The sequence below is a fragment of the Atractosteus spatula genome, chromosome 7 (genome assembly GCF_055471065.1).
Source record: "Atractosteus spatula isolate fAtrSpa1 chromosome 7, fAtrSpa1.hap1, whole genome shotgun sequence".
In the NCBI taxonomy this organism is placed as follows: Eukaryota; Metazoa; Chordata; class Actinopteri; order Semionotiformes; family Lepisosteidae; genus Atractosteus; species Atractosteus spatula.
Window position 1 is genome coordinate 29,195,708 of NC_142712.1, and position 27,288 is coordinate 29,222,995.

At 39.2% G+C, this 27,288-nt stretch overlaps 1 protein-coding gene across 1 annotated transcript in view; it reads right to left on the reverse strand.

Annotated features, from left to right (window-relative positions):
• Positions 1 to 27,288, reverse strand: part of LOC148830774 (Fc receptor-like protein 5) — a 142,416-nt gene that overhangs the window by 37,008 nt on the left and 78,120 nt on the right. The window contains exon 8 of the mRNA XM_088919975.1: positions 26,569 to 26,577. Coding sequence (XP_088776101.1) covers positions 26,569 to 26,577 — 9 coding nt within the window. The remainder of the gene's footprint in view (positions 1 to 26,568; positions 26,578 to 27,288) is intronic.

A 27,288-nucleotide genomic window follows, 5' to 3' on the forward strand; every position in this document is an offset into this window, starting at 1 on the left:
CGAACACACGAAAAACATGGAGATCCTGGGATGAGGGGGCGAGGTCCTCCAGACCCCAGGCTCAGAAAATGGTTGCACACGTTGCCAGATTTATGAAGTGTGCATGCTATTGTTGTCTCATGCACAGTTTCTCCCATCTCTGTCATGGAGGACTGTAACTCCTTTAGAGTTGTCGTAGGCCTCTTGGTGGCCTCCATTACTACGGCTCTTCTTGTCTGGACACTCAGTTTTGGAGGACAACCAATTCTGGGCAGATTCACAGTTGTTCCATGTTTTCTGACTTTTTTAATGATGGACTTCACTGCACTTCAGGGTATATTCAGTGCCTTGGAAATGTTCTTATATCTTGTACTGACTGGTATTTTTCAATTGTCTCATATCTGCTTGGAATGTTCCTTGGTCTTCATGGTGTAGTGTTTCCTTGTAAATGCACTAACTAAGTGGGGAAGCTCCCAAACACATGTGTATTTATTCTGAAATCATATGAAACACCTTAACTGCACACAGGTGGACTCCAGTCAAGTAACTATGTGACTTGGAGGAGATTTTCTGTTTTTTATTTTCAATTAATTTAGTAAAATGTTTGGATTTGTTTTCACTTTGACATTATAGAGTACTTTGTGTTGATGAGTGGCAAACATTTTCAGTTAAATACATCAGGGTTCCATGCTGTAACAATAAAATGTGAAAATGTCCAAGGGGGGTGAATATTTTTGCAAGGCACTGTAATTCTAATGTACATGATGGGACAGACAAAAGGGGAATTCCTTGAGTATTGATCTGAAAGTTCATCTGAAGGTTGGACTATGATTAGCCACATACTGTAGGTGTATGACTGGAAAATGTACAGGGCCTTGCAAACATATTCACCTACTTCCAAATGACATTTTATTGAATTACAAATGATACTGTATATAGACATTTTTGTAAATAGAAAATTTCACAATGTGAAAAATCACAAAGAAAACACAAAAAATAAAACAACAATCAACATACTTTTTCACCCTTTAGAGTCAGTATTTGGTGGAAATACTTTAGAACAGTAATTAGTCTATGTCAACTTCTCACACCAGGATGGAGCAATTGTCAAACCGTTCATTTTTAACTTGGTTGAGGATGGTAAATAATTATTATTTCTTCTCTGTTCCCGCAGTACACAAGTGGATATGTGTCTTGGGCATTTCTGGTTTTCTAATTCTGCTTATCCTCCTCATAATCGTCGTTGTGCTTTGCAGGAGATCTCGGAAACCGGGTGAGAATGTCTTTGGGATATTCACATAGTCGTATCAAATTCAGGATATTTTTCAATCAGATTCAAGTCAGCACCTTTACTGGTCCAATCAAATACATTTTACTTCTTCTTGTTAGTTAATCCAGAGTAGCCTTGATTTAGATTATTGTCCTGCTGAAAGATAAATTCCTGAATTAGTTTCGTTTTTTTGAGAACTGAAACAGAGTTTTCTCTAAGATTTGCCTGTATGTTGCTCCATTCAATACATGCTTGGTCTCCATGTTGTTTTTTTTGTTTCGTGCGGTGCTCCTCTTCTTATTTCGGTGCCAGAATGAGATGACCTTGTGGTACTTTAGCGGCACAATATGAGATTTGGAACCATGATGAAAAGTTGTGAGGGAATCGTGTAATTAGTAACCCCCAGCGATTCCTGGTTGTATAATTTGACACCCTCTAGGACAGAAAAGGCAGGGAGATTAAGCAACTGCAGTCGTTAAATTTGACATGCTCTCCAACTAGAAGTTGTGTCAAGTCATATAGTGTGACGCCGGTTTAAAACTGTAACAGTCTCAATGTTAATCTGCAAGAAAAATATAAATAATAATGGAAGCTTTACATTTACATTTAAAAATACCAACCATTCCTTACTCTTATCAGTAACAATTTAAATTTTAAATTAAAAATAAATAAACCAATTTTGATTCTGCAATTAAGTCTATGTATTTTGAACAAGCCCAGTAGTCTTACTTTCCAGGAGCTGTTGGAACCTTGACATTGACAATTATGAAATGAGTAGAACATCCAATAGCAGACAAAAGTATGATCTCCACGAAATTCCTCACATTCTTTTTCATGAAGGCGGAGGCTTTATGTTTTGGTAATTACCATATGGCTACACAAATCTGTCACATAAATTTAGAAACACAGTCCCATAAGTGTAAAATGCTTGAATCAGACTGTTTTTACAAATAATACATATGGTTTAATTTAAAACAGCGATTACTTAGCAATGCATTCCAAAATCAGAGTAAGTCAATAAACAAAGCATGGTAAGGTAAGCATGGTATTGGTAAACAAAACAAGACAAGCAAGAATGTATCTTGATTTTTCATACATTTCGGGTGAAGATTTCAGGATAACAGAAAGCACATTGTGAAATCTGATGCAACATCTTCATTGAAATGAAACTTGTAATAAGGGCGCGATAGTTGTGAGGAGACTTTACATGGCTGAAGAGTCTAGAGATACAGTATATAAAAGAGTTAATCAAGACATAAGGACATAAATCATTGTCATAAGGATAATGGATGAATTAGGCAAATGTGGGTATTTCGGTTAAGTACACATATTTGCATGAGTAAGTCAACGAACAGAGCACAACATTCTGCTGGAGTTGAAGTTCATTAGTCAGCTTTCTTAAATAAATGTTGAACAAGACACAAGGAGATCCGTTACCATCAGAGATCTGTTGATATAACAAGAGATAGGGACATCTGGTTAAGAACGCACTGTAAGAGAGAGAATAGACAGAATGCTCACATCACTACTAGCTGCCAGGAGTGTCAATCACATTTTAATTTCTTTAGATTGCAGTAGCAGAAGGTACCTGGAGAGCAGTCTGTAACAGTAATGGCAGGCTGGAAAAAAGGGACGAGTAAAGGTTTGGGTAGCTATAGTGGTTGAGTTCAGATCTGACTCATGGGGAAAAAGAAGGCTCTCAGGTTGATGCTGTCCTACAGCCACTACGTTAGGTGCGTTCATTGTCATCAGTGAGAAGAATAAAATACAGTAGTATCAGACCCAGCTGTTGCTGTTTGCAGATGTTGGAAAGGTAATGGTAAGGTAAGAGCATTCAGGCCAATCGAATCAACAAAGTAGTGGTTACACTGCTACTACAGAGGGATGGAAACAGGGTTCTCTCACCCCAAAATGGAACATGCTTTTTCCAGTTTACTTCATGGTATTCTCAATTTAAAACCTGAAGGAGTTTGTACTCATCAGGGCAAAGGAACTCAGGGTGTTGAGATAGAGAGACAGTTTTCCATCAAATACTACACAGTATATGCAGGAGATAGCTGCTTATGATCCAACGAGGAAGTCACCCATCTCATGAGGTTCAGGCAGGGGATAAGTCCTTGGGTTCCCCAAGAGGGTAAAATGGGAGAACTCCCTTTATGTGTTAAATAAGTAGAACTAATGCTCTAGTTTCAGCAGGGAGTTGAGATAGTGGTAGGATCGACGGACACCAAGAAAGTACAAGTAAGAGAGCTTGATACAGGAATCAGTGACAATTCAGGGATCTTAAAGAGTAAATGCTCAGGTACAGCAAGTGGGGTTAATAAGAAATCGTCACAGCTGTATTAGTTACAACACTCAATATCCTAACCTCAGGAGGTAGCTGAGAATTTTCTCCTGAAGGGAAAAACGTACATCAAATAGTCCCAGAGCAGATTATGTGTAATAAGAGTGCTAGATTCTCTGTCTATAGGAGACAAAAAAGTTATAGTTGAAATAAAAAGCACAGAAGGACTATGGAAAGCTCAAGATGTCACTGAGGGGTGGGTGTCTGGGCCTGGAGTAAGCATGATCTGGAAAAAGAGTAGTCATCTCCTCAGAGACAGGTACAACGGGTCCATAGAAAGAAACCCAGCTGCATCTCAGCAAAATTCACAGAACTGATGCAAAGCTGGCAGTTACTGACCAGGCGTTGATGAAAAGTCTGTTGTCATGATAATGAGGCTGTTGATGAGCAGCTGCAAATCTACAAGCTAAAATAATTTTTTATTTGCCAGGGATTTGGCAAAATTCTTTGCTCTGCAAACCTGATCCTGGAGATATCATCTGTTTCAAGAGATCGGGAATTCCTTAAATGTTTTGGTGAATTAAACAATTAATCTGTTCAATAAAACCAATTTGAGGGGTTAAAGCCACATATTGTTATCCCAGATCGCCTCTACATTATTTAATTGCTAATTGATAGATTATTTAATTGATTTGATAGATAAGGGTTCTTCAGGATCAGGGTTGTAGAACCCTGCTATAGATGGATTTCTTTCTTCTTGTACTGCAGGGAAAGGGATAGAGTGCATAGCATTAAGGATACATTAAAGAAATTTACATCTGAGTAACACTTCAGTGCATATGGAAATAATTTACTGTCATAATGTGAGAAAAGGCAAATAATGTTTAAGAGTACTTGAATACTTGTCATTAAAATGGGATCTAGTGAAGACTCGCTGCCTGCTATTCTCTATTTAAAGTGAGATTCACTGTCAGTGGGAGATAAACGCCAAAAAAGGAGATACCCATTAATTTGTCTTTCTTTTTACCAGGTAAGTTAGCTGAGTCTGATGGATTTTATGAAAGCATTGACCCTCTCACTGAAAGCCACAGTAAGTCTAAACATTCTGCTGTTGTTTGTAAACCAAAGTATGCAAAATCACATCCCTAGATATTTTATGTCTTTGTGTGGAAAAATTTATGATTTTCAAAAAGTCGTATTGTGTGAATTTATTACAGGGTTTATCTATGCTTCCATGTGTTTCAGTTATAGTAATTAAAGTGTAAATAGTTGGTTAGTGATTCACTAGTATGAAACCTCTTTGAAAATTGCGTAGTATGTAACATTGGTATACTGTAATTTCCAGTATCACAGTTCTAATTGTTGTGAGAATTCTGCTACAAAATCCTAATACTCCTCACTTATATATGTATACTGTATATATGTAATTATATTCAATATTTTGCCAATACAATAACACACAGTATATCTTCAATAATATATACACTGTATCCAGTAAACATCTCACAAAGTAATACCATTTGAAATGCATTAAATGATTTTTTCATAGGTTGGCTTTTATATCTACTGTACCTACAGTATGTTCTTCTGCTTCCCCCTTGTGTGAAACTCCCCTGTGTTTTCAGGTATAAGTAATTCAGGACTGACTAATAAAGTAGTTTTTTACGCTGTTACCAATTTGAAGCTAAAAAATCAGGGTAAGTATTTGTTGGTATCTTTCTCTCTTTTCATGCCTGAAATGTTTGATTATCATAGTATAATAACCATTGCATTCATCCTACACTCTGCTTTTATTATTTTCTTATTAACTTTTTAATTTTTGTCCCCTTATACATAATTTACAGTCAATAGTATGTGCTAAGCCTGAGTAATATAAAAGTCAAAAGGACCTGTGAATAGAAATCAAAGATGAAGTGCAGTCTGCAAGCGCAGATTAACTTCTCATCAATATGTGAAGTGTGAACAAGTGCAAAGGCACTTCTATATATTGAGATTTTGATACCATCATGTACGGTACAGCCTCCTAGCCCTACAGTATAGTACATCTCTTATTCATACAGTATACTGTATCTGATTATGTCTTCATGTTCTATGTTTTGAGTATAATGCTATATTTTTTTAAAATTATATGCAGAAGTTTGCTAGGAAATTCCCACATATTATCAAAAGTTCGTCATTAACAAGGTACAGTTGTACTAAAAAAGCCATACTTTGTTTCAAATAGTTAGATTCCAGAAGTATTATCAGATATGAAGCAAAGACACCCTCAGTTTTTATGTGCGACTGGTATCACTATAAACTAAAGCGTTATTCATTGGTTTATATGATGGAGCTCTTACATATTCAGTATATTTCTTACAACGCAATACAATTTAAAAACAATTTAGATTATTTTTTTCATGTGCTGTGTCTCTACCTGTGTCTTCCTGCCCCCCTCCTTGTGTGTAACATCTCTGTGTATTCAGGTCCTCAAAATTCAAGAGTGACTAATCAAGCTGATTTTGAACAATTACCAATCTGAACCTTAAAAAATAATCAAGGTAAGTATATTTTATTATCTGTTTTTTCATGACTGAAATGTTTCATTACCATTGTTTATTTTTTTCCTTACATTCATCCTACTAGCTCTTTTATTCTTAAGCCTAACTCTTTAAGTACAGCCACAGCCAACAAGGTGTGCTAACCCTGAGTAATATAAAAGTCAAAAAGACTGTGTTGCTGGTGACCTGTACTGGCAATAGAAATCAAATATGAAATGCAGTCTGAAAGTACAGGTGATCCTAAAAGAAAGGAACTGAATCACCTTATGCCTGAAGGAAGATCTTTACACTCAGTTTAGATGCCCTTATGTACTGTATAGCTTCCTAGCCCTATCTCTCTTATATACATGTTCTTGCATGCATATAGAGCTATTAAATTAGATTACTTTCTCAAGCTGTTGTGCAATATTTTACTCTTTTGTAACCAACCCAACTCATTTATAAAACCAATGTCCTGTTTTGACCTACAGTATATGTATGGTAAATTATTACATTTATTTTGTTTTATTTAGGTCATTTCCCAAATAAACATTTACTTATATTAACTTAAGAAAGACTTAGAAAGGTGTAACACAAAATACAATTATACAATACAAATCCTCTTAAGCGTTATCTTAACACATAGCTTGAACAGCCATATTGACTCGACCCTATTTTCCACCAAAAATACTTTACAAATGATAGCAAAACAATGTTAACGAGTATCAGATTTGTATTAAATATTAAACAAAAAGTCAGCAGAGGTGCAGACCAGGGAGATGTCTAAAATCCCTGATTACCTAGAAAACCCAGGATTCAGTATTGTTTCCTCTGCATAGATCCAGACTGTCTTGAGTTTTGGCTTGTTCGACGTATTTTCCTCCTTGTCCTGATTCCTTCACTAGTTAGCTTATTCCTGTTTTTTTCTCTTTTCTCTTATAGCATCTTGTATTTTCCTTGTTTTTTTTGTTCCCTGCTCCTGGTGTTTTGTTTTATTCTCCTTGAATTACTTACAGTACCTGGTTTTGGACTTCAGCCTGTTTCAAGATTTCAGTTGCAGATTGTGTTTTATAGTTGTCTTTTGAATTTCTTCAAACTATTGGAATCTGCACAGGGCCCACTCCTTGTTATTCTGAGCTGTCTAGATGGCCATTATACTTGGGCAGCCTTAGCAGCATATATGGACACGCCCTTATACCTTTTTTGGAGATTGTTTTTCTGCACACTCATTCTACTACACTCTACACATATTCTCCTCTGAGAGTGCTGAAGTCTTCAGAGCCCTTGACAAGGTAACTTGTAATGTGGCACACACATGTTGAAACCTTTGGGAGCCTTGCTCACAGACTCAAGGACCCAGATTCTCCAATTCGCCCATATCCTTGTCCTCTCCCAAGAGATCATTACTAGGTCCCTCATCTAGTCTAGTCCTTCATTTGCAGTTTCAATGAGCTTCACCTTTAACTCCCGCTCATTCCTTCTGGGGAGTAGCAGTGGAAAGCACTTGACTCAGTCTCAGTCAATTTCATTTGTCCGGACCCACTTTACAGCCTTCATTACCTTACCGAAGGGCCAACATGGAAGTGACTGAGGTTGCAACTCTTTCAGGGCCTTCCCTGTACCTCGATAACTCTCCTAGTCTAAGGCTCCTGATCCTGCTCTTGCTCTCAGATGATTCAGCTCTCAATGTTGGAGCCTCCTGCTCCCTTTCTATAACAGCTACTAGTTTCCATTACCACTGATCTACTCTCAGACTTCCAGGACCACCTCCAGCTGCTGACATCTACTCTCGATGCCACCAGGCTTGGACACTCACACTCTACTCACAATTGAGTCTTCAGCATCATACTGGTACACTCAAGACTCTCTTTGACACTAAGTCTCCAGCATCTCTCTCTCATGCCGAGACTCTATACACACTCTGCTACCTCTCCCATGCCTCTCTGTTGTGTCTCATGTCATACACACTTCTGATGTATCTTCTCCTGTGCCCAGCCCCCACTGCTAACTTACACTATTGGGAGCTTCCCTCACTGTTTTCTCACTCTCATACTATAAGAGCTTCTCTCACTTCATCACAGAGTCTCCCAGTCAGCTGTAAAAGAGGTTAGTAGCTAGATAAGCCCTTTCCGTTACTCTACACTACAATGTCCTCCAGAGTAAGGTCTTTTCTATTGCACTCTACTCTCTGTCTTCTCTCACTAACACAACAACTGACACAACTCTCACAAATATACACTTACTCTCACACAGCTGACTGATTGGCCAGACCTGTTCTTCCTCTCAAACAGGCTGTCATCTCTTTAAATCTGTTGATCTTACTCTCTGGACAATTCCCTCTAGAAGTGTCTTGTAACCACCCCTTCAAGGGTCCCCTATATGGCTCTTCTCCCTTTACCAAACCATACAGTGCTTCTTTACAATCTCCTCCAAGATTGCTGCCCTTATTCTGCCCCCTAACCAGGGTATACAGCTCCAGCTGACAGATATTTGCAATAGCAGCATCGCACACTTGCTTCTAACTGGCAGATAAGTAGTGAACGGTTCAGCTCACTTACTACTGAGCTTCAGGACATGGGAGACCTGATATTGTGTCTGCTCTCACCTGCAGCTACTGTAGCTCAGGAGTGATGTCCTGGCGTGGTCTCCCCTGAGGAAACTACTCCACCTTCGCTCTGTCACAACTGTACAGTACCTCATTATTATCCCAACTCAGCTCAGCTGTGCTTACCTAAGTAATCACCTAGGTACCTAGGCGTCCCCTTCTCAATGAGGGCTCCACCCCCTAAAAAGGTCACACCTGGATGGGATTAGTTTAGTGTGTCAGTTCTCTACTTTGGTATATATTATTTTAACTTCACATTCCTGATATTAATGTTAATCATTCAGTCAACCTGTTGCATTTTTAGTTTTTGTATTTTAGTTATTCTAAGAATTTTTATACTCCTTTTCTTCCCAAACAGAAAGTGCTATACTGTGACTTAATAATGGAAAACAGTGATTTTAACAATGGCAATCATCCCACTGAATAAGATGCACTTCAGCAAAGGAATAACCTTAATTTCATGTAAAATATAACCAGTGTAGTGTTTGTTTCATTTACAAGTAATATTGTGTGTAAATTGACCTAAATAAATGAAGGTAACTTTGATTATACACCTCTATGTTAATAGACAATGGAATTCCAGTAACCTACTCAAAATAAAGTGATAAAATTTCACTTTAGTTGAATTGTAAAAAGGGCAAATTATAAGACTAATTAAAACATCATTAATGGCATTAATGGCATACTGTAAAAGCTTGTCTAAATCACTCAAAGAGATATGCAACCAAATACTGACGTTTTGGCTAAGTATGCTAGGTAAATGTGTTGCGGTACTTACAGTAACTTTGAATCATTGAGTTGAACTCCAAGCATGCATGGAATCACCCAAAAATGACAAATATTGCACTTATTTGCATTACTACAAATACAAAATTGCTTGACTGAAAAAATAAGTTTTGACATGCTGTTTCTAAATGACTATTTGCACGGCACGTGACCTTCTTGTTTTGCTTAGTACAGTATATAATGAGTACATAAGAAAATAAAAAACAGGATACAGTGTCTATATAAATAATATTGTTAATGACAATATGAAACCTGTGTAATTAAGAATAGAGATTCAACTTTTGTTGTGACAAATGCATTGCAGAATTGCCAGATTTCTTGACTGTTCAATTGTATTGAAATACTGTAGGATTACTTAAAATAATAGACTATCTTTTGATAGTCTTTTGAAGCTAAGAATACTTTACACAAAAAGGTGAAGCCTGGGATACCTCTGATGTATACTTGGAGGATTTTTAAATTGTTCTTATTGGAAAAAATACAACTAGAATTCATTAAGCAACCTGGACAAATGTGCTTTATATTTGGAAAATCTGTTTTTTTCAAAATTCTCTTGACCTGTTGATCTCATACAGTACCTGTTATTGCATTAACTTACCTTTTATGCTTATGTTATAAGACCTTAATAAAAATTGAAATCAATAAACTTTTTCCATGATTATTTCTCCTTGTTTCAAAATAAAACATCACTGTCTAAAATATTTTTTATTAAAAAAATAGTAATCAGGTGGGTGGCATAGTGGTTAATGTTGCTGCCCTGGCTTCAGTTGCTGGGGTGGGGTCTGTACCGAATTTATGTTCTCCCTTTGTTCGCATGGGTTTCCTTCAGGTGCTCCAATTTCCTCCCACAGTCTAAACATTTACTGGTAACTTCTGGGAAGATTGTCCCTGACATGGACTGGTGTCCCTGCCTTGCACACATTGTGTTTGCTGGGATAGACTCCTGCTCCTTCATGATCTTGTATTCAGTAAAGTGGTTAGAAAATGGATGGATAGATTGTAAGGAAGTTAGTATTTATGTAAATGGATTATTAAGTTATGAACTGACAACAGCAGCTGCAAAAAGCTGTTTCACCCTCATAGATAGATCACTTTATTGACCATGTACAATTTCTTGTATTAGGAATTTGTCTTTTCACATACCCCAACTTGCTCACCATGAGACACACAGACAGGGAGAGAGGCTTGGGGGCAGAGCATAGGGTCAGCCATTTATGTGGCACCCCTGGAGCAGCTGGGGTTAAAGGCCTTGCTCAGGGGCCCAATGGAGTAAGATTCCTCTGCCAGCCACGGGATACAAAACGGCAGCCTTCCAGCCACAGGTGCAGATCCTTAGCCACAGAGCCACCACACCACCTGCCTTTTAAGAGCATAGCCTTTTAAGAGCTATAGTTAGAGCCATATAGTTTAAAATAGCTATGGTCTGAGCCATTAAACAGGCTTATATATAGTTACATATTGGATGAACATCCCTTCTTCCTTATCTACATGTCTTCACAGTGTCAGGACAAGCCTTGCATGAGAGCTTTCTAGAGGCCCAAAGCTTCTCTGAGGCTCAGTTCAGAATTTGTGCTTATGTGTTCTCCTCTGCGTTACTCCTCTCAACATTTCTCTCAAGCTACATTGCATCTTCCTGAAGATTACTGCTTTCAGTAACTATAAAGTTATGTATTTTATGTTCGTTTCTATTACTCACTCTTACCCCAGTGTCCTGGTCAAATTTCCCATAGGCTTTGCCAATCATGGCCTCCCAATAAACCCTAATAATCTGTTCTCCTCCCCACTTGATAGCTGGTGTGTGGTGAGTGTTGTGGCACACGATGGCTTCTGTTGCATCATCCAGGTGGATGCTGCACTTTGGTGGTGGTGATGGAGGGGAGTCCCTATTACCTGTAAAGCACTTTGAGAGGAGTTTCCAGAAAAGTGCTACAGTATATAAATGTAAGGATTTTTATTATTATTGTGTTGACCATACAATAATACTAGCAGCTTAGTCCTCTGTGTAAAGCTCTAGGAATGCAAAAAGACACATAAGAAACAGGTCCTGAGTCTTTAAAACAACCTAGTGCCTTAAAAGTCCATGCTTTTACTTTTAATGATAAATGGCAGCCACCGGAATTTATATATAGACACAGAAACCATTACATCTGTAAGATGATCCTAGCTGCAGGACATGATCAGTCATCCAAACAATGACCAACCAAAGAGGAACCTACTGAGTGGAGTAGGAAACAATCAATCACCAGCCTTGATTACTGCAATTTAAAAGTTTTAAAAGGCCATTACATTACTCTCCTTCTCTGCTATATCATTCAATAATACTCTTCATGGTTTGCTATGCATCTTTTGGGATTGTGTTAATATATTTTATATTTGTATAATTTTAATCTATGTGCAGCAGACTGCTTGTTATCCTGTCCAATTAATTCCCAATATCCATAACACACTCTTGCAATTTGCTATTACAATTTGTAATTAAATCAATGCATTATACCACTACAATAGTAAATAAAGTACCATGTAAGACCTTTGACAATAAAGGTTTTCAATCATTTCAAATCATTTCAAATCATTTCAAATTCTAAACAACCCTGACAGCTAAAGCAATACTAAAAACAAATTTCTACCAAAACATATATAGCCTTTTCATTCTTCCTTAAATTAATTATATAGACTGCATATAAATAAAATGTACCGATAAGGTGACCAAATGTGTTTATTGCTCAATTATAACACCCCACTATTTCTAAATCTTAGCAGTTGTAGGAGCTCAGGTGGAATTAGGCACAACCTTTCCTTGTTTACAACACTGTTGTAAATGAAGGCTTACAACAGGAAGGTTTATTTTAAACCTAAAGGTCCTGACTTTATTTTAATGAAAAAAACAAAATTATAAAATCAATTATATTTGAAAGGGTGGCTGCTACTAGCCCCCAACCTTCTACCACCTTCTATACTGTGCTTCTGAAACAACTTTATAGACATGTACCAACTGTAAGACAAAAATGTACAGTCCATATTTCAAGCACTGGTGACATACTGTATGTACACACATGTACTGCATATTTACAAAACAAGTCACAACTGCTACTAAGTTTATTTGTATTTAATCTGGGGTTTTTCTCTTCCCTGAGCTTAAAATGAGCTAATGAAGAATGCCATCACATGATCAGGGAATTAAAGACCTCTACAGTCTCGTGCACTCATGGTACAAGGAACACTGAATGTCTGCCATGTCTAACTTACTTACTAGCAGTTGGTAAGACCCTAATACAAAATTATATACTCTGCCCTAATTCAGTATATTCTATACTGTATTCCATACTAATCATCTGTCCTAATACAAAATTATATATTCTGCCCTAATACAGTATATTCTATATTCTATATTCTATATATTCTATATTCTATACTGTATTCTATACTAATCATCGGCCCTAATACAAAATTCTATACTGTCCTAATGTGGACTGGTCAGCAGCTTTGTGGAGTGGTGTGGGGAGAACCACGTGCAATTGAATGTGGCAAAGACGAAGGAGCTGGTGATAGATTTCAGGAGGAAGAGGGTCCAACCTTCTCCTGTCTACATCCATGAGAGTGGCGTGGAGATGGTGGACTCGTACAAGTACCTGGGAGTGCACATCGATGATAGACTGGAATGGTCTAAGAACACAGAGGTCATCTACAAGAAGGGTCAGAACCGACTTTACTTCTTGAGGAGGCTCAGGCCCTTCAATGTGTGTAGTAAGATCCTCCATACAGTGTGTTCTATCAGTCGGTTGTGGCGAGCGCCATTTTCTACACAGTGGTGTGCTGGCACTCTGGGATTAGAGCAGGGAATGCTAACAGGCTGAACAAGCTCTGTCATTAGGTCTGACCTCGATCCCCTGGTGGTAGTGGCTGAGAGGAGAATGGTGTCAAAATTAATGGCCATCATGGACAACGTCTCCCATCCCCTCTATGACATGCTTGTGAGACTGAAGAGCACATTCAGCAATAGGCTGATCCAACCACGGTGTGACAGGGAGCGCTACAGATGGTCATTCTTGCCTTCTACCATAAGACTGTACAACTCATCCATTGTATGTCTGGGCAGGGGCAACATTGACATAACTGTTTTTTGTGCAATATATGCTAGGCTCTACTGTACACAGAGAGGGGCGGGAGTGGGAGCTGCCCAGCCGTGGGGTTGAAGCTGATACCCTGGATCCTCTCCAGACACAGCTGTATGAGCTCCACGAGTCAGGACAGGAGGAACTACTGTACACAGAGAGGGGCAGGAGGGGGGAACAAGCTGCCCAGCCATGTGGTTGAAGCTGATACCCTGGATTCTCCCCAGACACAGCTGTATGAGCTCCACCATACCACTGCTACTCACAAGGTCAGGTCACGAGGAGTGGTGAAACAGCCCTACACATACTATGTCAAGAGACATTGTACAGCGTGTACTATTGTGTTGTAGTACATGAATATAATTATATCGTTATTAATTTCTTTAGATACGCGATTCCATGTTATATTCCTTATTAATCAAATTCTAAAAGTATGCTTGTTTGCTCCGGTATCGAGCGTATTTGCAGAAAAGCTTAAAACTACCACTTTTTATACACACATTATTTCACATGTTAGTTAAAGACTTCGATGCTTAAAATGTTTAGGGAGAAATGGAATACTGGTGTGTATTTTTTCTTTAAAGTACCGAGACCAGCCATATACAGTTTACATACTGTAATACTGTATGTTTATGTTCCAAAATTAATATCGCTTATGGTCTTCACACGCATTATGCTCCTATTCTTTTTATGCTCAGCTACTAAGATTTCCCTTCAGTGGTAAAATTCCATATAAATATTCAATACTTAAACGGGCACAGTAAAGACATTAAATATACATATACATACTGTATACAGTACAGTTTGCATACAGTAATATGTTTATGTTCCTAAATCAATCTCTTTTATGAGCATGTGAAAGGCATGGTGAATCGGAGAATCTCAAAAATTACTGTACTTTGCATGATTGGAAACAAATGCGTGATTGGATCAACGAAATGCTGTGGTGTTACTTTTACAACGACGGTCAATGAAAAAAAGAATGTGGACCAGGGCAATACTTTGAGTTTACAGCTTGTCCAATTTCATTCATTATAACATGCGGTATCATGCGGTACTATGCGAGAATATACGGTATTAATATGGTAACTTGCGTTACACCGCGAGAAGCACACCGCAAAATAATGCGGTATCGCCCGCTTGTTTTGAATGGTTGCCTCTGTATATCCCTGCTAATGATGATGACCATGGTAACCTCACCCTCGCAATACACCGGCTGAAAGAACTTAAGAACAGGGTAAATCAAGAACAGGGCATTGGCAATGAGTTCCCCCTCTTTTCATGGTTAAAATCATTTTTTGGGTCATGGGGACTGTTTTTCTTAAAGCTATTCATGCCTGTTGTAGTGTTTTTGTTGTTGTGCTGTTGTCTGACTTGTATTATTCCTATGCTTCGATCTATGGTAGTGAAAATGTTTACGCATCAATATGCACTGCTCAGAACAGACTCCGAGGAGCCCTGGGACCCACCAGGTGTCACGAACAGTACTTTCCGGGCCCTATGCGGACGACGCGATCCAGAATAGTGAAGACACAAGGGGAAAAATGGTCATGCAGGAAAAGGGTCTGGAGACGGGGGGGCGTATCCATGCAGTGCAGGTGTCCAGGGGAAGTGAATCCAGGCGAACAATCCATATAGGAAATCCAAACGGGAAATCAGAAACAAGGGCTGAAGTCCATAGCCAGGTGATCCACCCGTCGGGGGGGGGTTGGAACAGGAACCGGGTCGGAACCGGCGAGGGGAACCAGGAACTAGGAACAGAAAGTTAAAAGCATAACGGAGCCAGACGCAGCAAGACCCCGGGCTCTCATGATGTGGAAATCAATGAGGAACCAGGAGTGCGGTCCGCGTCTGGCTTTTAAGGGGGAGCGGGATTAGGGACCAGGTGCAGACAATGGGGCAGAACAAGGAAGGGCTGGAGCGCCCTTAAGAGGAGGGGTTAGCGATCGTGACACCAGGTGACCCCTATGAGGACTCTGTGGTATGAACACATTTAAGGATAAAAAGGAGGGAATGTAATGGAAAGTTACTGAGAAAAAGTAACCTAAAAATGTTGTTTACATACAGAGCTGTGCTGCAGAAGCAGCTGGATACTTAGAACAAAGTGTGATAGCACCCAACTTGTCAAGGGCATGGGATGTTTTAATACTGTTCATCTCGGCTACTTGAAGAAGGGAGTATGAGAAACTATCTGAATAACTGCTCTTCTTTGCTTAAAGCAAAAACCTATAAGGAATGGAAAATGACTGCTTTGCCTGTCCTTGAAGTGTTGCATCAGCTTAAAAAAGATATAGAACAAGGGCTCTCCCTGCTTGCTTTTGAATCAGCTTTCACTTCTCTGCACAGACGGGTGATGGCTTTTCCCATATTGCAATATGAATAAAGACCTTACTGAGTGAATGAGAATACCTCTCCTGGCTCTTCTTCGATAAAATTCCACGACACATCTCAAAGAACAACTGAATCTCTACCAAGGGTGATTGTGTCCTTCCTCTTAATGTCTAAAAGAAAAGGTTAAAATTCATTGAAGCAAAATGCAACAACCCAAAATGTTGGGGAGGTCTTTTCCACAGTTATTTCATATGACAGTGCTTGGAGTAAAACTACATGACCATGGTGAAGAAGTAAAAACACTTTACCTTGTTCCTCCTGACTGATGTCCTTATGCGTGTTTTGCACAGTTGAGCGTTTTGTGTCTTGTCATCTGTGTAGGCAACAGCCCTCTTCCCTGGGATAGAACTAGATGATATTTAGACACGTTAATTTGACTTCTCCATTGCTCACATTGATGTGGATATGATTGTAATGCTCTGTTTTGTGGGCTTCCCAAGAAAACAATAAATCCCTTACTACTTGTTCAAAATGCAGTAGCACAGATCCTAACAAATACAAGAAAGAGAATATCACTCCTGTTTTGAAAAAACCTTCACTGGTCACCTGTATTATCTAGGATAAATTTGAAAGTTCTTTTACTTGTTTTTAAAGCTCTAAATGGCCTAGCGCCTATGTACCTTACTGAATGTCTGTCTTCATATGTTCGTATACGTAACCTGAGATCTGCACATACTGGCCTACTGCAAATACCACATGTGAAATACAGAAAGAGTGGAGAGGCTGCTTTTTGTTTTTATGCTTCAAAATTATGAAACTCACTACCACTTTTTATGAGGCAGTCAAGCTCGGTACATTGTTTTAAAAAACATTTGAAAATATATATATATTTTAATTTAGCTTTTAGTTAAAGTGGTTCTATGTTCTTTCTATTTATGTTTCTTTTTTTAGCCTCTTACTCCCAGTGACACATTTAGCCAATGTCCGCCTGTAATTTCCTCCCCTTAAACAATTTGTTATATCGCTGCAGCAGAACATAGCAGGAGCCTGATTCAGGTCTTAAATTGAAGCTAACCCCCTTGGCTTTGAGTGTGAACAGTCAAATGTCTTATGTTTCTTAATGTGTCTACTCAGCAGACGAACATATGACCCCCCCCCCCCCCCCAAAAAAAAAAAGCAGGAGAAAATGTTTTTTTGGTCTTCAGAGGTCAGATTTTTCAACCATATGTCAAAGGCCTGGGAATGATTTGAAAACCTTGTTCTAGGTGACTGCTAGCTTGGATAAAACTCTGGGACAAATTGATCAATTAGAAAAAATTCTACATCATGTTTTGTGAAGACTGGACCTGGAATGAAATTTCACGCCTATAATAAAAAAACATAAAAATATTGAAAATAATAAGAATAAAAACCATTGCAATTGCTATAAAAACCTTTAGACACTGCTAGAGAGCCTTTATCTGCTGTTATGCAATGAAAAAAAACCTCAGAGTTGCCTTCTGGTGTGAAAAAAAGGAGCACTGATAAGAAACTGATCAAAAAACTGATTGATTACCCCTTCTGAGTCAATGATTGACAGCTAAAAGGCAGGCGGGATATAGCCTGAGGCTTCTAGAGGAAGTCTTACCCCCTAAGGGCTCTGAATGGCTGAAAATACAATGAATGACGGCACTTTTTATCAATCAGATCGCTTTGTTTCTGGCGCTCTTGTTTTAGACATTTAGTACAAAGTCAATGACGTTCAATAGCCTCCAGGTCTGAGCTGCTGTGGATATATGTTATGCTTCAGAATAAGGTAAAAACATGGGTTATATATTTTTTTTTTGCTGGTTTTGATTGCGTTATCGATGCATATTGGAAGTTTGGAAGTGCATCATCAGATAAAAAGTGACTTTGTGATCGATTGTCTTTTAAACGTCTTTTAAACGTGTTATTTTTAACACGTTTTTTTTTAAAGCTCTGGTTGTTTTTTTTCGATTGATAACATGGTTTTGTTGGTAAAAAACGATGAAAAATGACGAAGGAATCAAAGGTAGATCTTGATTTCCACCGCGGACGTGCGTGACCGCACTGAGGAGAGCACACGTGTGGCCTTATGGACCTTCTCATGCAATTTCCAAAAGTGGTTTTGTGAAAAACAATTTTGACACTTTTTGATTAATAAACGGTTTTGTGTAAAGGTTTTGTGGTTTTGGTGATATAAAATAATGAAGTGAGATGGTACTTTTGAGGCAGGTTTTTCCAGAAAAGGGGAGACCGGCGTGGTCGTCGGTGACCACGATCCGGACTAAGAGGCTGATTAGTTCTTTTTTATTTTTCTTATATTACGAGTTTCCTCGTTTGTATTTATTTATTTAATTGACATTTCTGTTGCTTTACTGTGTTGCTGTGTTTTCCTTTACAACTGAAAGTATATCTCTTAATTTTAATATTTTCTTTTTACGCTTGGTTTGTAAAGCACTTGGAGCTGCTATTTGTATGAAAGGTGCTCTATAAATAAAGTTTTTTATTATTATTATTATATTTCTGCTGGGAGCCGCACTTCAAGTACCGCACCTTCTTCCACGTGCAGCCAGGTGTGTTGAGCCGTGGTTATATGATGTCATCTTTTATTTTATTATTTTATTTTTGTGAACTTCCCCCAAATTAGTTCCGTTTTTCTGTATGGAGGTGGCTGTGCGACAGCCCTTGGGGTGTGTTGGTGGCGGGGCGCCAGTGAAGGTGCCCCTGGGGTCACAGGCGGCTCGTTTCTCTGGGGAGCCCTCAGACGCGCTGTGGCCGCCAGGCGGGTGAGACGCCATCACTGTCTCTCTTCAGTGAGCTCCTGCCACTTGACTTGAATCCGTTTATTTTCTGTTTGAGCTGCTGACGAGTGCGGTGTGATGTAGTGGCGCGCTGTGCTGCCCTGATTGTCTCTTGCTGGAGGGGAGAGTCGGGGTGTCTGGTCTGAGGGCCTGTGGCGAGATGACCACGTGCCGGAGTGGAGCGAGTGTGGGGCGACACGTGCTCCTGCAGGTGAGCGTGCCAGCGGCATTTTTTATTTTATTTTTATTACAGATTCGTGTGGCGACATTATATATATTATTTCTGTAAATAGTACAGTTGTGTGCCAGATGAATCGCGGTGATGCAGGAAGGTGGTGTTTAATGCCTCACACGGTGTTGACCCACATGTTGTGTTTTGCTGAGCAGGAGAGAGAGAGAAATTCAGCGCGTGTGACGCCAACGGGTTTCTGATCTAGAGGCTCTGTCAGCCGCTGTGTTATAATTGTTTTCTTTCTTATTTAATATTGTAGGTGTGTCGATTTTATTAACCAAATGTTAACGTACAACACGGGAAAAGTTGCATTGTAGAGTAAGATAACGGATATCGGCTTGTATCGCGGAGAGGACGTATAATGTGCTGAAAGATGGGAAGAGAAAGGGGCGATTTCTGCACGCATTCTAATCATTGTGATTGATTTGATATTGATCTGATATGTGTGGTCATGTGAATGTACATAGATGGTGGGTATGATGTTAATAATATATGATATTATATAATTACACTTATATATGTAATCTATTACTTTTATATATCGTATATCATTCTTTATATTTTATATATGGTGTATCCTTCTAGATATTATTATTCTGTTTCCCTAAAGCATCGTAGCGCTAAGAACACCGTAAACTCGCTCTTAAGATCGATCGTTAATTGACGAGTGTTTCCCAAAACCCATCGTAACTGAAGTAGCACGTTAAATCCTTCGTCATCTACGTGCTCCCCGACCCGCTCGTTCATCACTAAGTGCTTCTTAAACTGGCCGCCTCCTGCCCACCCTGAGCGCCAGAGATCGCCAGACAGAGCACAGTCACTGCACGGCTTGGGAATCCTCTGGAAATAGAGGATACTACGAGTTTATATGAAGGATTTTGATATTTTGTTGTACTATGTAAGAGGAAATTCGAAAAAAGAATATTTATACAGTGATGAATTTATTAGTCATCTTGGGTATATTTCATATTTCTAAGTCAAATGTTTTAATAATACTCCCTCTTTTAGTACTTTTGAGGTGGGGTATAAATTGTATTTAAATTCCATAAAGAACGTGAAAAATGCCAAAGCAAGGAAAACATTGATATATGTAAAAATATAACTTGGTTACATAAATATTTACCTCATTACCGCTGGCAGTTAATTGTTTTTCGTTCTTTTTATGTTTTCTTTCTTTTATCTGTATTTTCTCCTCTACTTGTGTTTGTTTGGGAGCTGCCAGGGCACATGCCCAGAGAACCCCAATCTGTTAGAATACACTTAATTAAAAAGAAAGACTAAGTTTTGTACTTGACTAGATGATATTATTTTCTGGATGAAATGCAGCAATGCATTATTGAAGTGAAATCATTGGGCCTGACATGTATTTCTAATGTAGCGCCACGCAGGGCGCTTTAGCCATGCGCACGCAAGGCGGGCTGAGAACAGCACCTGGGGACTACCGGACTGTATAGCCGGACGGAGGCTGGGATACAGTCTCTTCCCTTCGTGTGTGTGTGTGTGTGTGTGTTAGTGTAGGTGCAGCGCTGGAACCCCTGTCCCTGTGTGTGTACCTTTCCCGATTCGAGTTAATAAATGTGTTGTTCAGCCCCATTCCCTGAGTCCAACGCCTGCTCCATTCCCTACCGAAACCCGTGGTCGATACAATATTTAAAGTTCCAATACCGTTTTATGTTCTGTTACGATTGTTGACGGTAAAGCTTAGACCTACTTGTTTTGAAATTTGATTATAGGTCCTGTATTTGTTGAGTGACACATGCCAAGCTTAGCAGTTAATTTTTCCATTGAGTTCCAATACACCCAATAACTATAAATAACAATTTTTTCTCATGAAACACTGTGATTCTTAACAATGGCAGCGCGCCAAAAAATATTGCTTTAAATCAAAGACGTTGTGCGGGACGCATACACTGTCCACGCAGTTAATCTTGGTTTTCTTTTACGGCATGTCAGTCATTTCTTTTCTTTTCTCTTAGAACCAATAAGGGTCTCATTTTGTGCCTATCTATACGCTTTCACTTAAATGGATGTCAAGTTGACTTCATATTCCTTTTCACAACTTTATTTCATCCCACTGAAAGACCAAAACCGACACCATATAATGAAAGAATTGTCAATCGATTGTTTTTCAATCGACTTGTGATGCTTTTTGCTGAGCGACTTCAGGGGCGGGGTTAACAAAAAAGTACTTTATACTCGCTCGTGAAATGACCGATTAAGAGGGGTTTGAGGAAACGCACGAAAAAGTAGCTCGTACGTTACATATGTACATCGTAAAGGTGCTCGTTAGTCTCTAAGATGAATCGTTTTCGGGAAACTCACCCCTGTTCTTTATCCTTCTGCTCCCACTATGTTTAGTACCACCATCTACTGTCTCTTCTACTGTAACAGTGTATTGTCATCATGCATATCTTGTATTATTTATTGTTGTTGGTTTTGTCATTCTGTAAAGAAGCCACCTTTCAAGGCGCTATATAAATTAATGTTTATTATTATTATTTACTTTTTTTAAAGTTGCACATTCTGACGCCATGAGATTTTTAGATTTTGAGATTCTCATAGTTTTGGCTTCTGCAACAAACAGTAACAATGTCCTTGAATGGTTCTGCAAAAGTTTAGCTGTATCTTTAAAGCCATCCTCATCTTTATCAGGTACAAAGAAAAGAAGGTAGGCCGGCTTCTGTTTGGAATGTTCTCTATTACATAGCTGAAATTGAAGCAGTCAGGCTGCAATAATAGTTTCAAACCTATGGCAGCTTAGCCTGCACCAAAGGACTCTTAATACAATATCACTTCATCGTTAAATCTGGCGAAGAGTCTAGTAGAGGTGGCCTCTTTTACCCCTGTTCCAAAAAATTGGAAAACTACCTTCAGAATACACTGACAATGACCATCTACTGTCTCCTCTGTGTATTGTCATCATGCATATCTTGTGTATTATTTATTGTTGTTGGTTTTGTCATTCTGTAAAGAAGCCACCTTTCAAGGCGCTATATCAAATCATGTTTGTTATTATTATTGACATTTTTCATCGTTAAATCTGGCGAAGAGTCTTAAGAGCATATCAAAGAACATGTTGCTCTTACCTTTCCATTCTAAGAAATGCCCTCAGCTCGGATTGCAGAGATTGACCTCTCTGTCTCAAATTCTGAGAAACGGACACGATTGAAAAATGACTATTTATTAAGATTCACATAACATCACCAGTCAACATTTGCCACTTGACATCAATAGAAACCATAGAGTACATGACATTTCCAATCAGTTTTCTTTCAAGGTACAATACCAATCACCTTGCCAGAAAAGTTATACTGCGGTAGATAAATATTACAAATGTCAGATACACGCAGAGTTGTTTGGATTACTATGAAAAGATTGGCAAAATATATTTCTGTTCATTATATTTCTGGGAATGACAGAGCTAAAGAGAAAAAAATGCTAACCTTTATCTCTGCAGACAGGATCGCAAGGGATTCCATTATACTGGGTTCCTATATAACAAATAATACATTATTCCAAAAACATGATATTTCTCTGTAAATTGGCAGCATGATTGTTTATCATTACAATTTTAGTTAGCTTTAATTTTGTAAACCCCAAGTAAACATAGTTTGTGCCTTTCTCCGAACTTTTTTGCATTTCAATTCAGTTGTTTGTAAGCTTATTTTACAGTTGCTGGGTTCCCGAAGTTCCTGAACTGTGCAGTATTTCTTTTGGGTTTGGTGCGAATCATATTCTAACGGTTGGGGGAAAAAAGCACAGGTACCATCCCACCATTAAACCCTGAAACTTACCTTAGCCGATTCTTCAACTAAACCAGTGAAATGGAAATCTAAGAAGTGAATTGATTCTTAAAATGTAGAGAGCTTTGCAAAAAATATATTGGTGCTTTTGGAAAATATATAACTGATATGTCAACAAAGTACACTGTTAAGGTTACTTTAGAAGACAATGTACCAAAACAATATATGCTGTCTGGGTCATTAGTTACCCGAAAGTAATTGATAAGCTTTGAAAACAAATCTAGTGGTGCTTCTTCTTTCGTTTTTATGATGTAATCTGTTTTGTCTTAGGGAAAGGGGAAGTGTTAGAAGGGACAAAGTGCTGAGCTTCCTCTTACAGCGCAACATCTAATAAAAACCCTGTACTGCTTGTAACAAATTGAGTCTCTGATGCACTTTGCAGAGTGACAACAGGGCTCCCAATATTGCAATATTGAAATAAAGACCTTACTCAGGTGAGAACTCTCTCTTGTGGCTTCCTTGATAGTTATATTTCCATGACACCAGACATGTTAACTAAATGTTACAGTATGTTTCAAAGTGTGTGTATTAACAAACACAACTGAGGTTCTGTTGTCTCCTTGGAGACACTTGGAACTGCTGGCAAAGGTTCCTTCAGTCCTATGAGAAATATTTAATAATTGAACTAAAGTGTGTTTCCGATACAGGAGCATATGTCTGTCAGGGCTGAAGGCTGGTGCCTATTGGAGAGGCCCTGCATGAGAACCCCTGGCTGCAGTTCCACATCCCCCTGAAAGTAAAGAGAGCCATAAGCACGGAGCTGAGGACACTGCTCCAGGACATGCTGGCTGTCGATCCTGACCAGCGACCAGAAGCCATCCAGCTGGAGGAGCAAGTCAGGCAAGCCATGGCATGAGAGAAAACATTTTTGTAGTGACTGATAGCAAGATGTCCGTGACCAAGGTCAATTCCTCTGAGTGATGTCTGATTTCATTTTTATATCCCGAAAGGCCACTGCCTTTGTGCTGTAGATTTCTGATTTATACGGGCATTTCTATTTACAACTTTTACTTTTCTGTGGGTCCAATGAAAATACATTTTTAAACTTATTCTTTGTTACAGTTTTCGAAAGTTTAAAGACATTCACTGAGTTGACGATAAAGGAAAAGTTTCATCTTTCACCTCTTCGAAGGTAGGCCGGTCAGAGGTATATGTGTCTACATGTCTTCATTCTCCACGTTTGTAACTATGGAGATTTTGTATTGTGTGCTTTTGCTCTGTTCTGCTTTATTGAAAGAAATCAGATGCTCTTCCTGAAGTCTGAATTTTTGGTGGGGGATTTAAAAATTTTTCAAATGTATTTGAACATTTTTAACTGTTTCAAAACACTTTAAGGTATAATACCATTCATCTTGCCAGAAAATATATACTCCAGTAGATTAAACGTAGAAATGTCAGATGCATGTAGAGTTTGTTTATACAGATGCAGCCATTCAGAGTTCGCGGTACAAACCCGTACCGCAGGCATCTACACGTGCGCCACCGCGCCCTACCTCGGTACGTGATTGGCTGGCCAAAATGACCGACAGGGGCACTCGTGGTGCGTTGGTCGGTCGTGGAAAGATCTAATCATTTAATGTATTTACTGTGCATGTTTTAATCCGCTTAGTATTGAATATTTATATGGAATTGTACCACTGTAGGGAAATTTTAGTAGCTGAGCATAAAAAGAATAGGAGCATAACGCATGTGAAGGTCATAAACGATATTAATTTTGGAACATAAACATATTATGTAAACTGTATATGGCTGGTCTCGGTACTTTAAAGAAAAATACACAGCAGTCTTCCATTTCTCCCTAAACATTTTAAGCATCAAAGTTTTCTAAAACGGTCCCCAAATATGCGATTGCTGTATAGAATGAATTTTAATTTGAAAAAAACTCTTTAACACGAAAATTAAGCTGTTTACGTTCCTCCGCCTGAGAATATAGTCCCTCGTTGCTACGCAACGCAGAAACACAGCCACAAGTAACTAGCAAAGAGAGGACATTAGCTAGCCAATATGATAAAGGAATAAATGACTTTTTTTGTTTATTTCTTTAGCACATTTATTTGAACATTTCCATCGATTGTACAAGCACTGAAAAACTGTCCAATCCCTAGTTCGTCAGGCATTTTCTTTTACCATAACAGACATAAAAACTCCCTTGCTTTTAACAGAGCGTTTCATAATTTCTAACAACGAAAATGATTTACACTGCGACACTTATCTTTCAAGGAGAGCTCCAAATATCACAAGGATCATCAAGAGTGCAACAGACAGCAGAAAAAGATAATGAGATACATGAGAATCCAAGGTTTTTTATCTACGCTAAGACGTAGTCTTAAAGATTTCTTTATCAAACAGTGAAGTCAAAATTCCGGGGTGTGCGTATATTAGAGAATATAGCACTTCTTCGAATGTGTGTCAGCCAATCAGATTTCAGGACCGGAATTATTGGTTTTATAATAGGGAATATAGTATGGAATCACGTATCTAAAGAAATGAATAATGATATTAATAAGGATCTAAATATCTAAAAATATGTCTCTATATAGCAGGTAGTATTACTGTATTCCACTTTCTTTGTAAACACGGAAAAACAGATTCACAACGCGAAGCTGTGTCACTCTTCTGGGTAAAAAAAAACAGTTTGAACACCCTGTTTTTAATAAGCTGCTGAGTAAAGAACAGGAATGTTCCTGCTGTCAGTCTTTACCGAAGATATCACTAATAGTATTAAAAATGAATGACCTTGGACAAGCTGTAAACTCAAAGTATTACCCCGGTCCACATGCTTTGTAATCGTCTTTGTAAACTAAAAGACTTTATTTTGTGACGATATAAAGTTTTCACGAAGCCTCCTCGGGTTGTGAGAACACGTGCTTTGTGTATACAGCACATTGTGAATGTTTTCCCAGCCTTCACTTTGTTGTTTTTATGCCATTTTCTGACCACGCACGCATATTCTTATGTCCATATCTTCGCAAGGGAATCAGTGCGAATTGTACTACTAATTAAATGACCGCGGGCACTTTCCACCCCCTCTACATTCTCTGAGTAGAATAGGCTAACCTTCTAATGAAAGACAGTCCACCCTCCCCCACGGACAGGAAAAGTGCCCGCAGGCAGGCAGTATGGTCAGTAACAGTGAACAGTTTTAACTGCACTGCATCCGAGAGAATACCAGAGCGCATTTGTTTTCCTCCCTGGCGGAAACGAGCTTCCATAAGAATCAGTATAGCTTCTGGGAAATACATTTTTCCTGCATTAAAGTTGAACTCGTTCAGAGCGCCGTACATTACAAACTCCAAGTGTTTCATTTTGAGCTGAAGACCCTCACACCTGAAGAAGGATTCACAGCCGAAACGTAGCAGGCTGATGCGGCTGACACTCCTCCATACACTCAAGTGAAAATTTAATAACGCCAATGTAAACATCGTATTTACAATTTGTTGCTAATAAAAATGTTAAGTTCTCTAAAGCTTTCTCAGTCGAGTATGATAATTTACCTAGGGAGCTGTATAAGCATGTGTAGGCAGCAAAAGATCAGCTAAAGTGGGAAGAAAACGCTTTCAGAGAAAATGTTTCAGGTTTCAAGAACACAGATCCCCAATGCAATTTCAACCAAACCTGTCCCCACACACCCTGTCCCCACTGCGATTAGAATATACACAAAGCACTGAAATCTTTCGAGTAGATGATCAGGTGTTTCGCAGACGTAGGCATAGTACGTAATTCAGGCTTTGTGAACTCACACCTGGGATTCGATTAATTAGGGTTATTTATTATTAGAGTTCATAAAGCCTGAATTCCGTCCCATGCCTACGTCTGCGAAACACCTTTGCCAGTTAATGCTACAGTACTTCACTTTCTCGGGCGTGATTTTTTGAGGCAAAAACCAGGCTAACAGGCTTGTTTTGTGATCTTCCTAAGATTGTTAAGCGCGGTGTCAAAATGTTTTTATATAAAAGGATTCATATGAAAGGCAGTGACGTCACCGTCCTGAGGCGTGTGTGGTAGATCTGTGATGTGGTTGAGTGTGAATTGTGGTGAGCCTCTGATTGGGGAAAAAAAGACCATGTTCAAAAATTCCTAAAAAGAGAATTAAAGTTTCACACAACAAGGCATGACTGTGAAAGGTCAATAGGCCTGCCTAGTGTGCACAACACGGTGCAGTGTGCTGGCAGCTGTGTGGTGTGACGCAATGGTAGCTTGGGATGGTGAGGTGCGCTAGCAGCTGTGTGACGCAGTGGTGGCCTGGTACGGTGAGGTGCGCTGGCAGCTGTGTGACGCAGTGGTGGCCTGGTACGGTGAGGTGCACTGGCAGCTGTGTGGTGTGACGCAGTGGTGGCCTGGCACGGTGAGGTGCGCTGGCAGCTGTGTGACGCAGTGGTGGCCTGGTACGGTGAGGTGCACTGGCAGCTGTGTGATGTGACGCAGTGGTGGCCTGGCACGGTGAGGTGCGCAGACAGCTGTGTGGTGTGACGCAGTGGTGGCCTGGCACGGTGAGGTGTGCTTGCAGCTGTGTGGTGTGACGCAGTGTTTGGTGGATACGGTGAGGTGCGCTGGCAGCTGTGT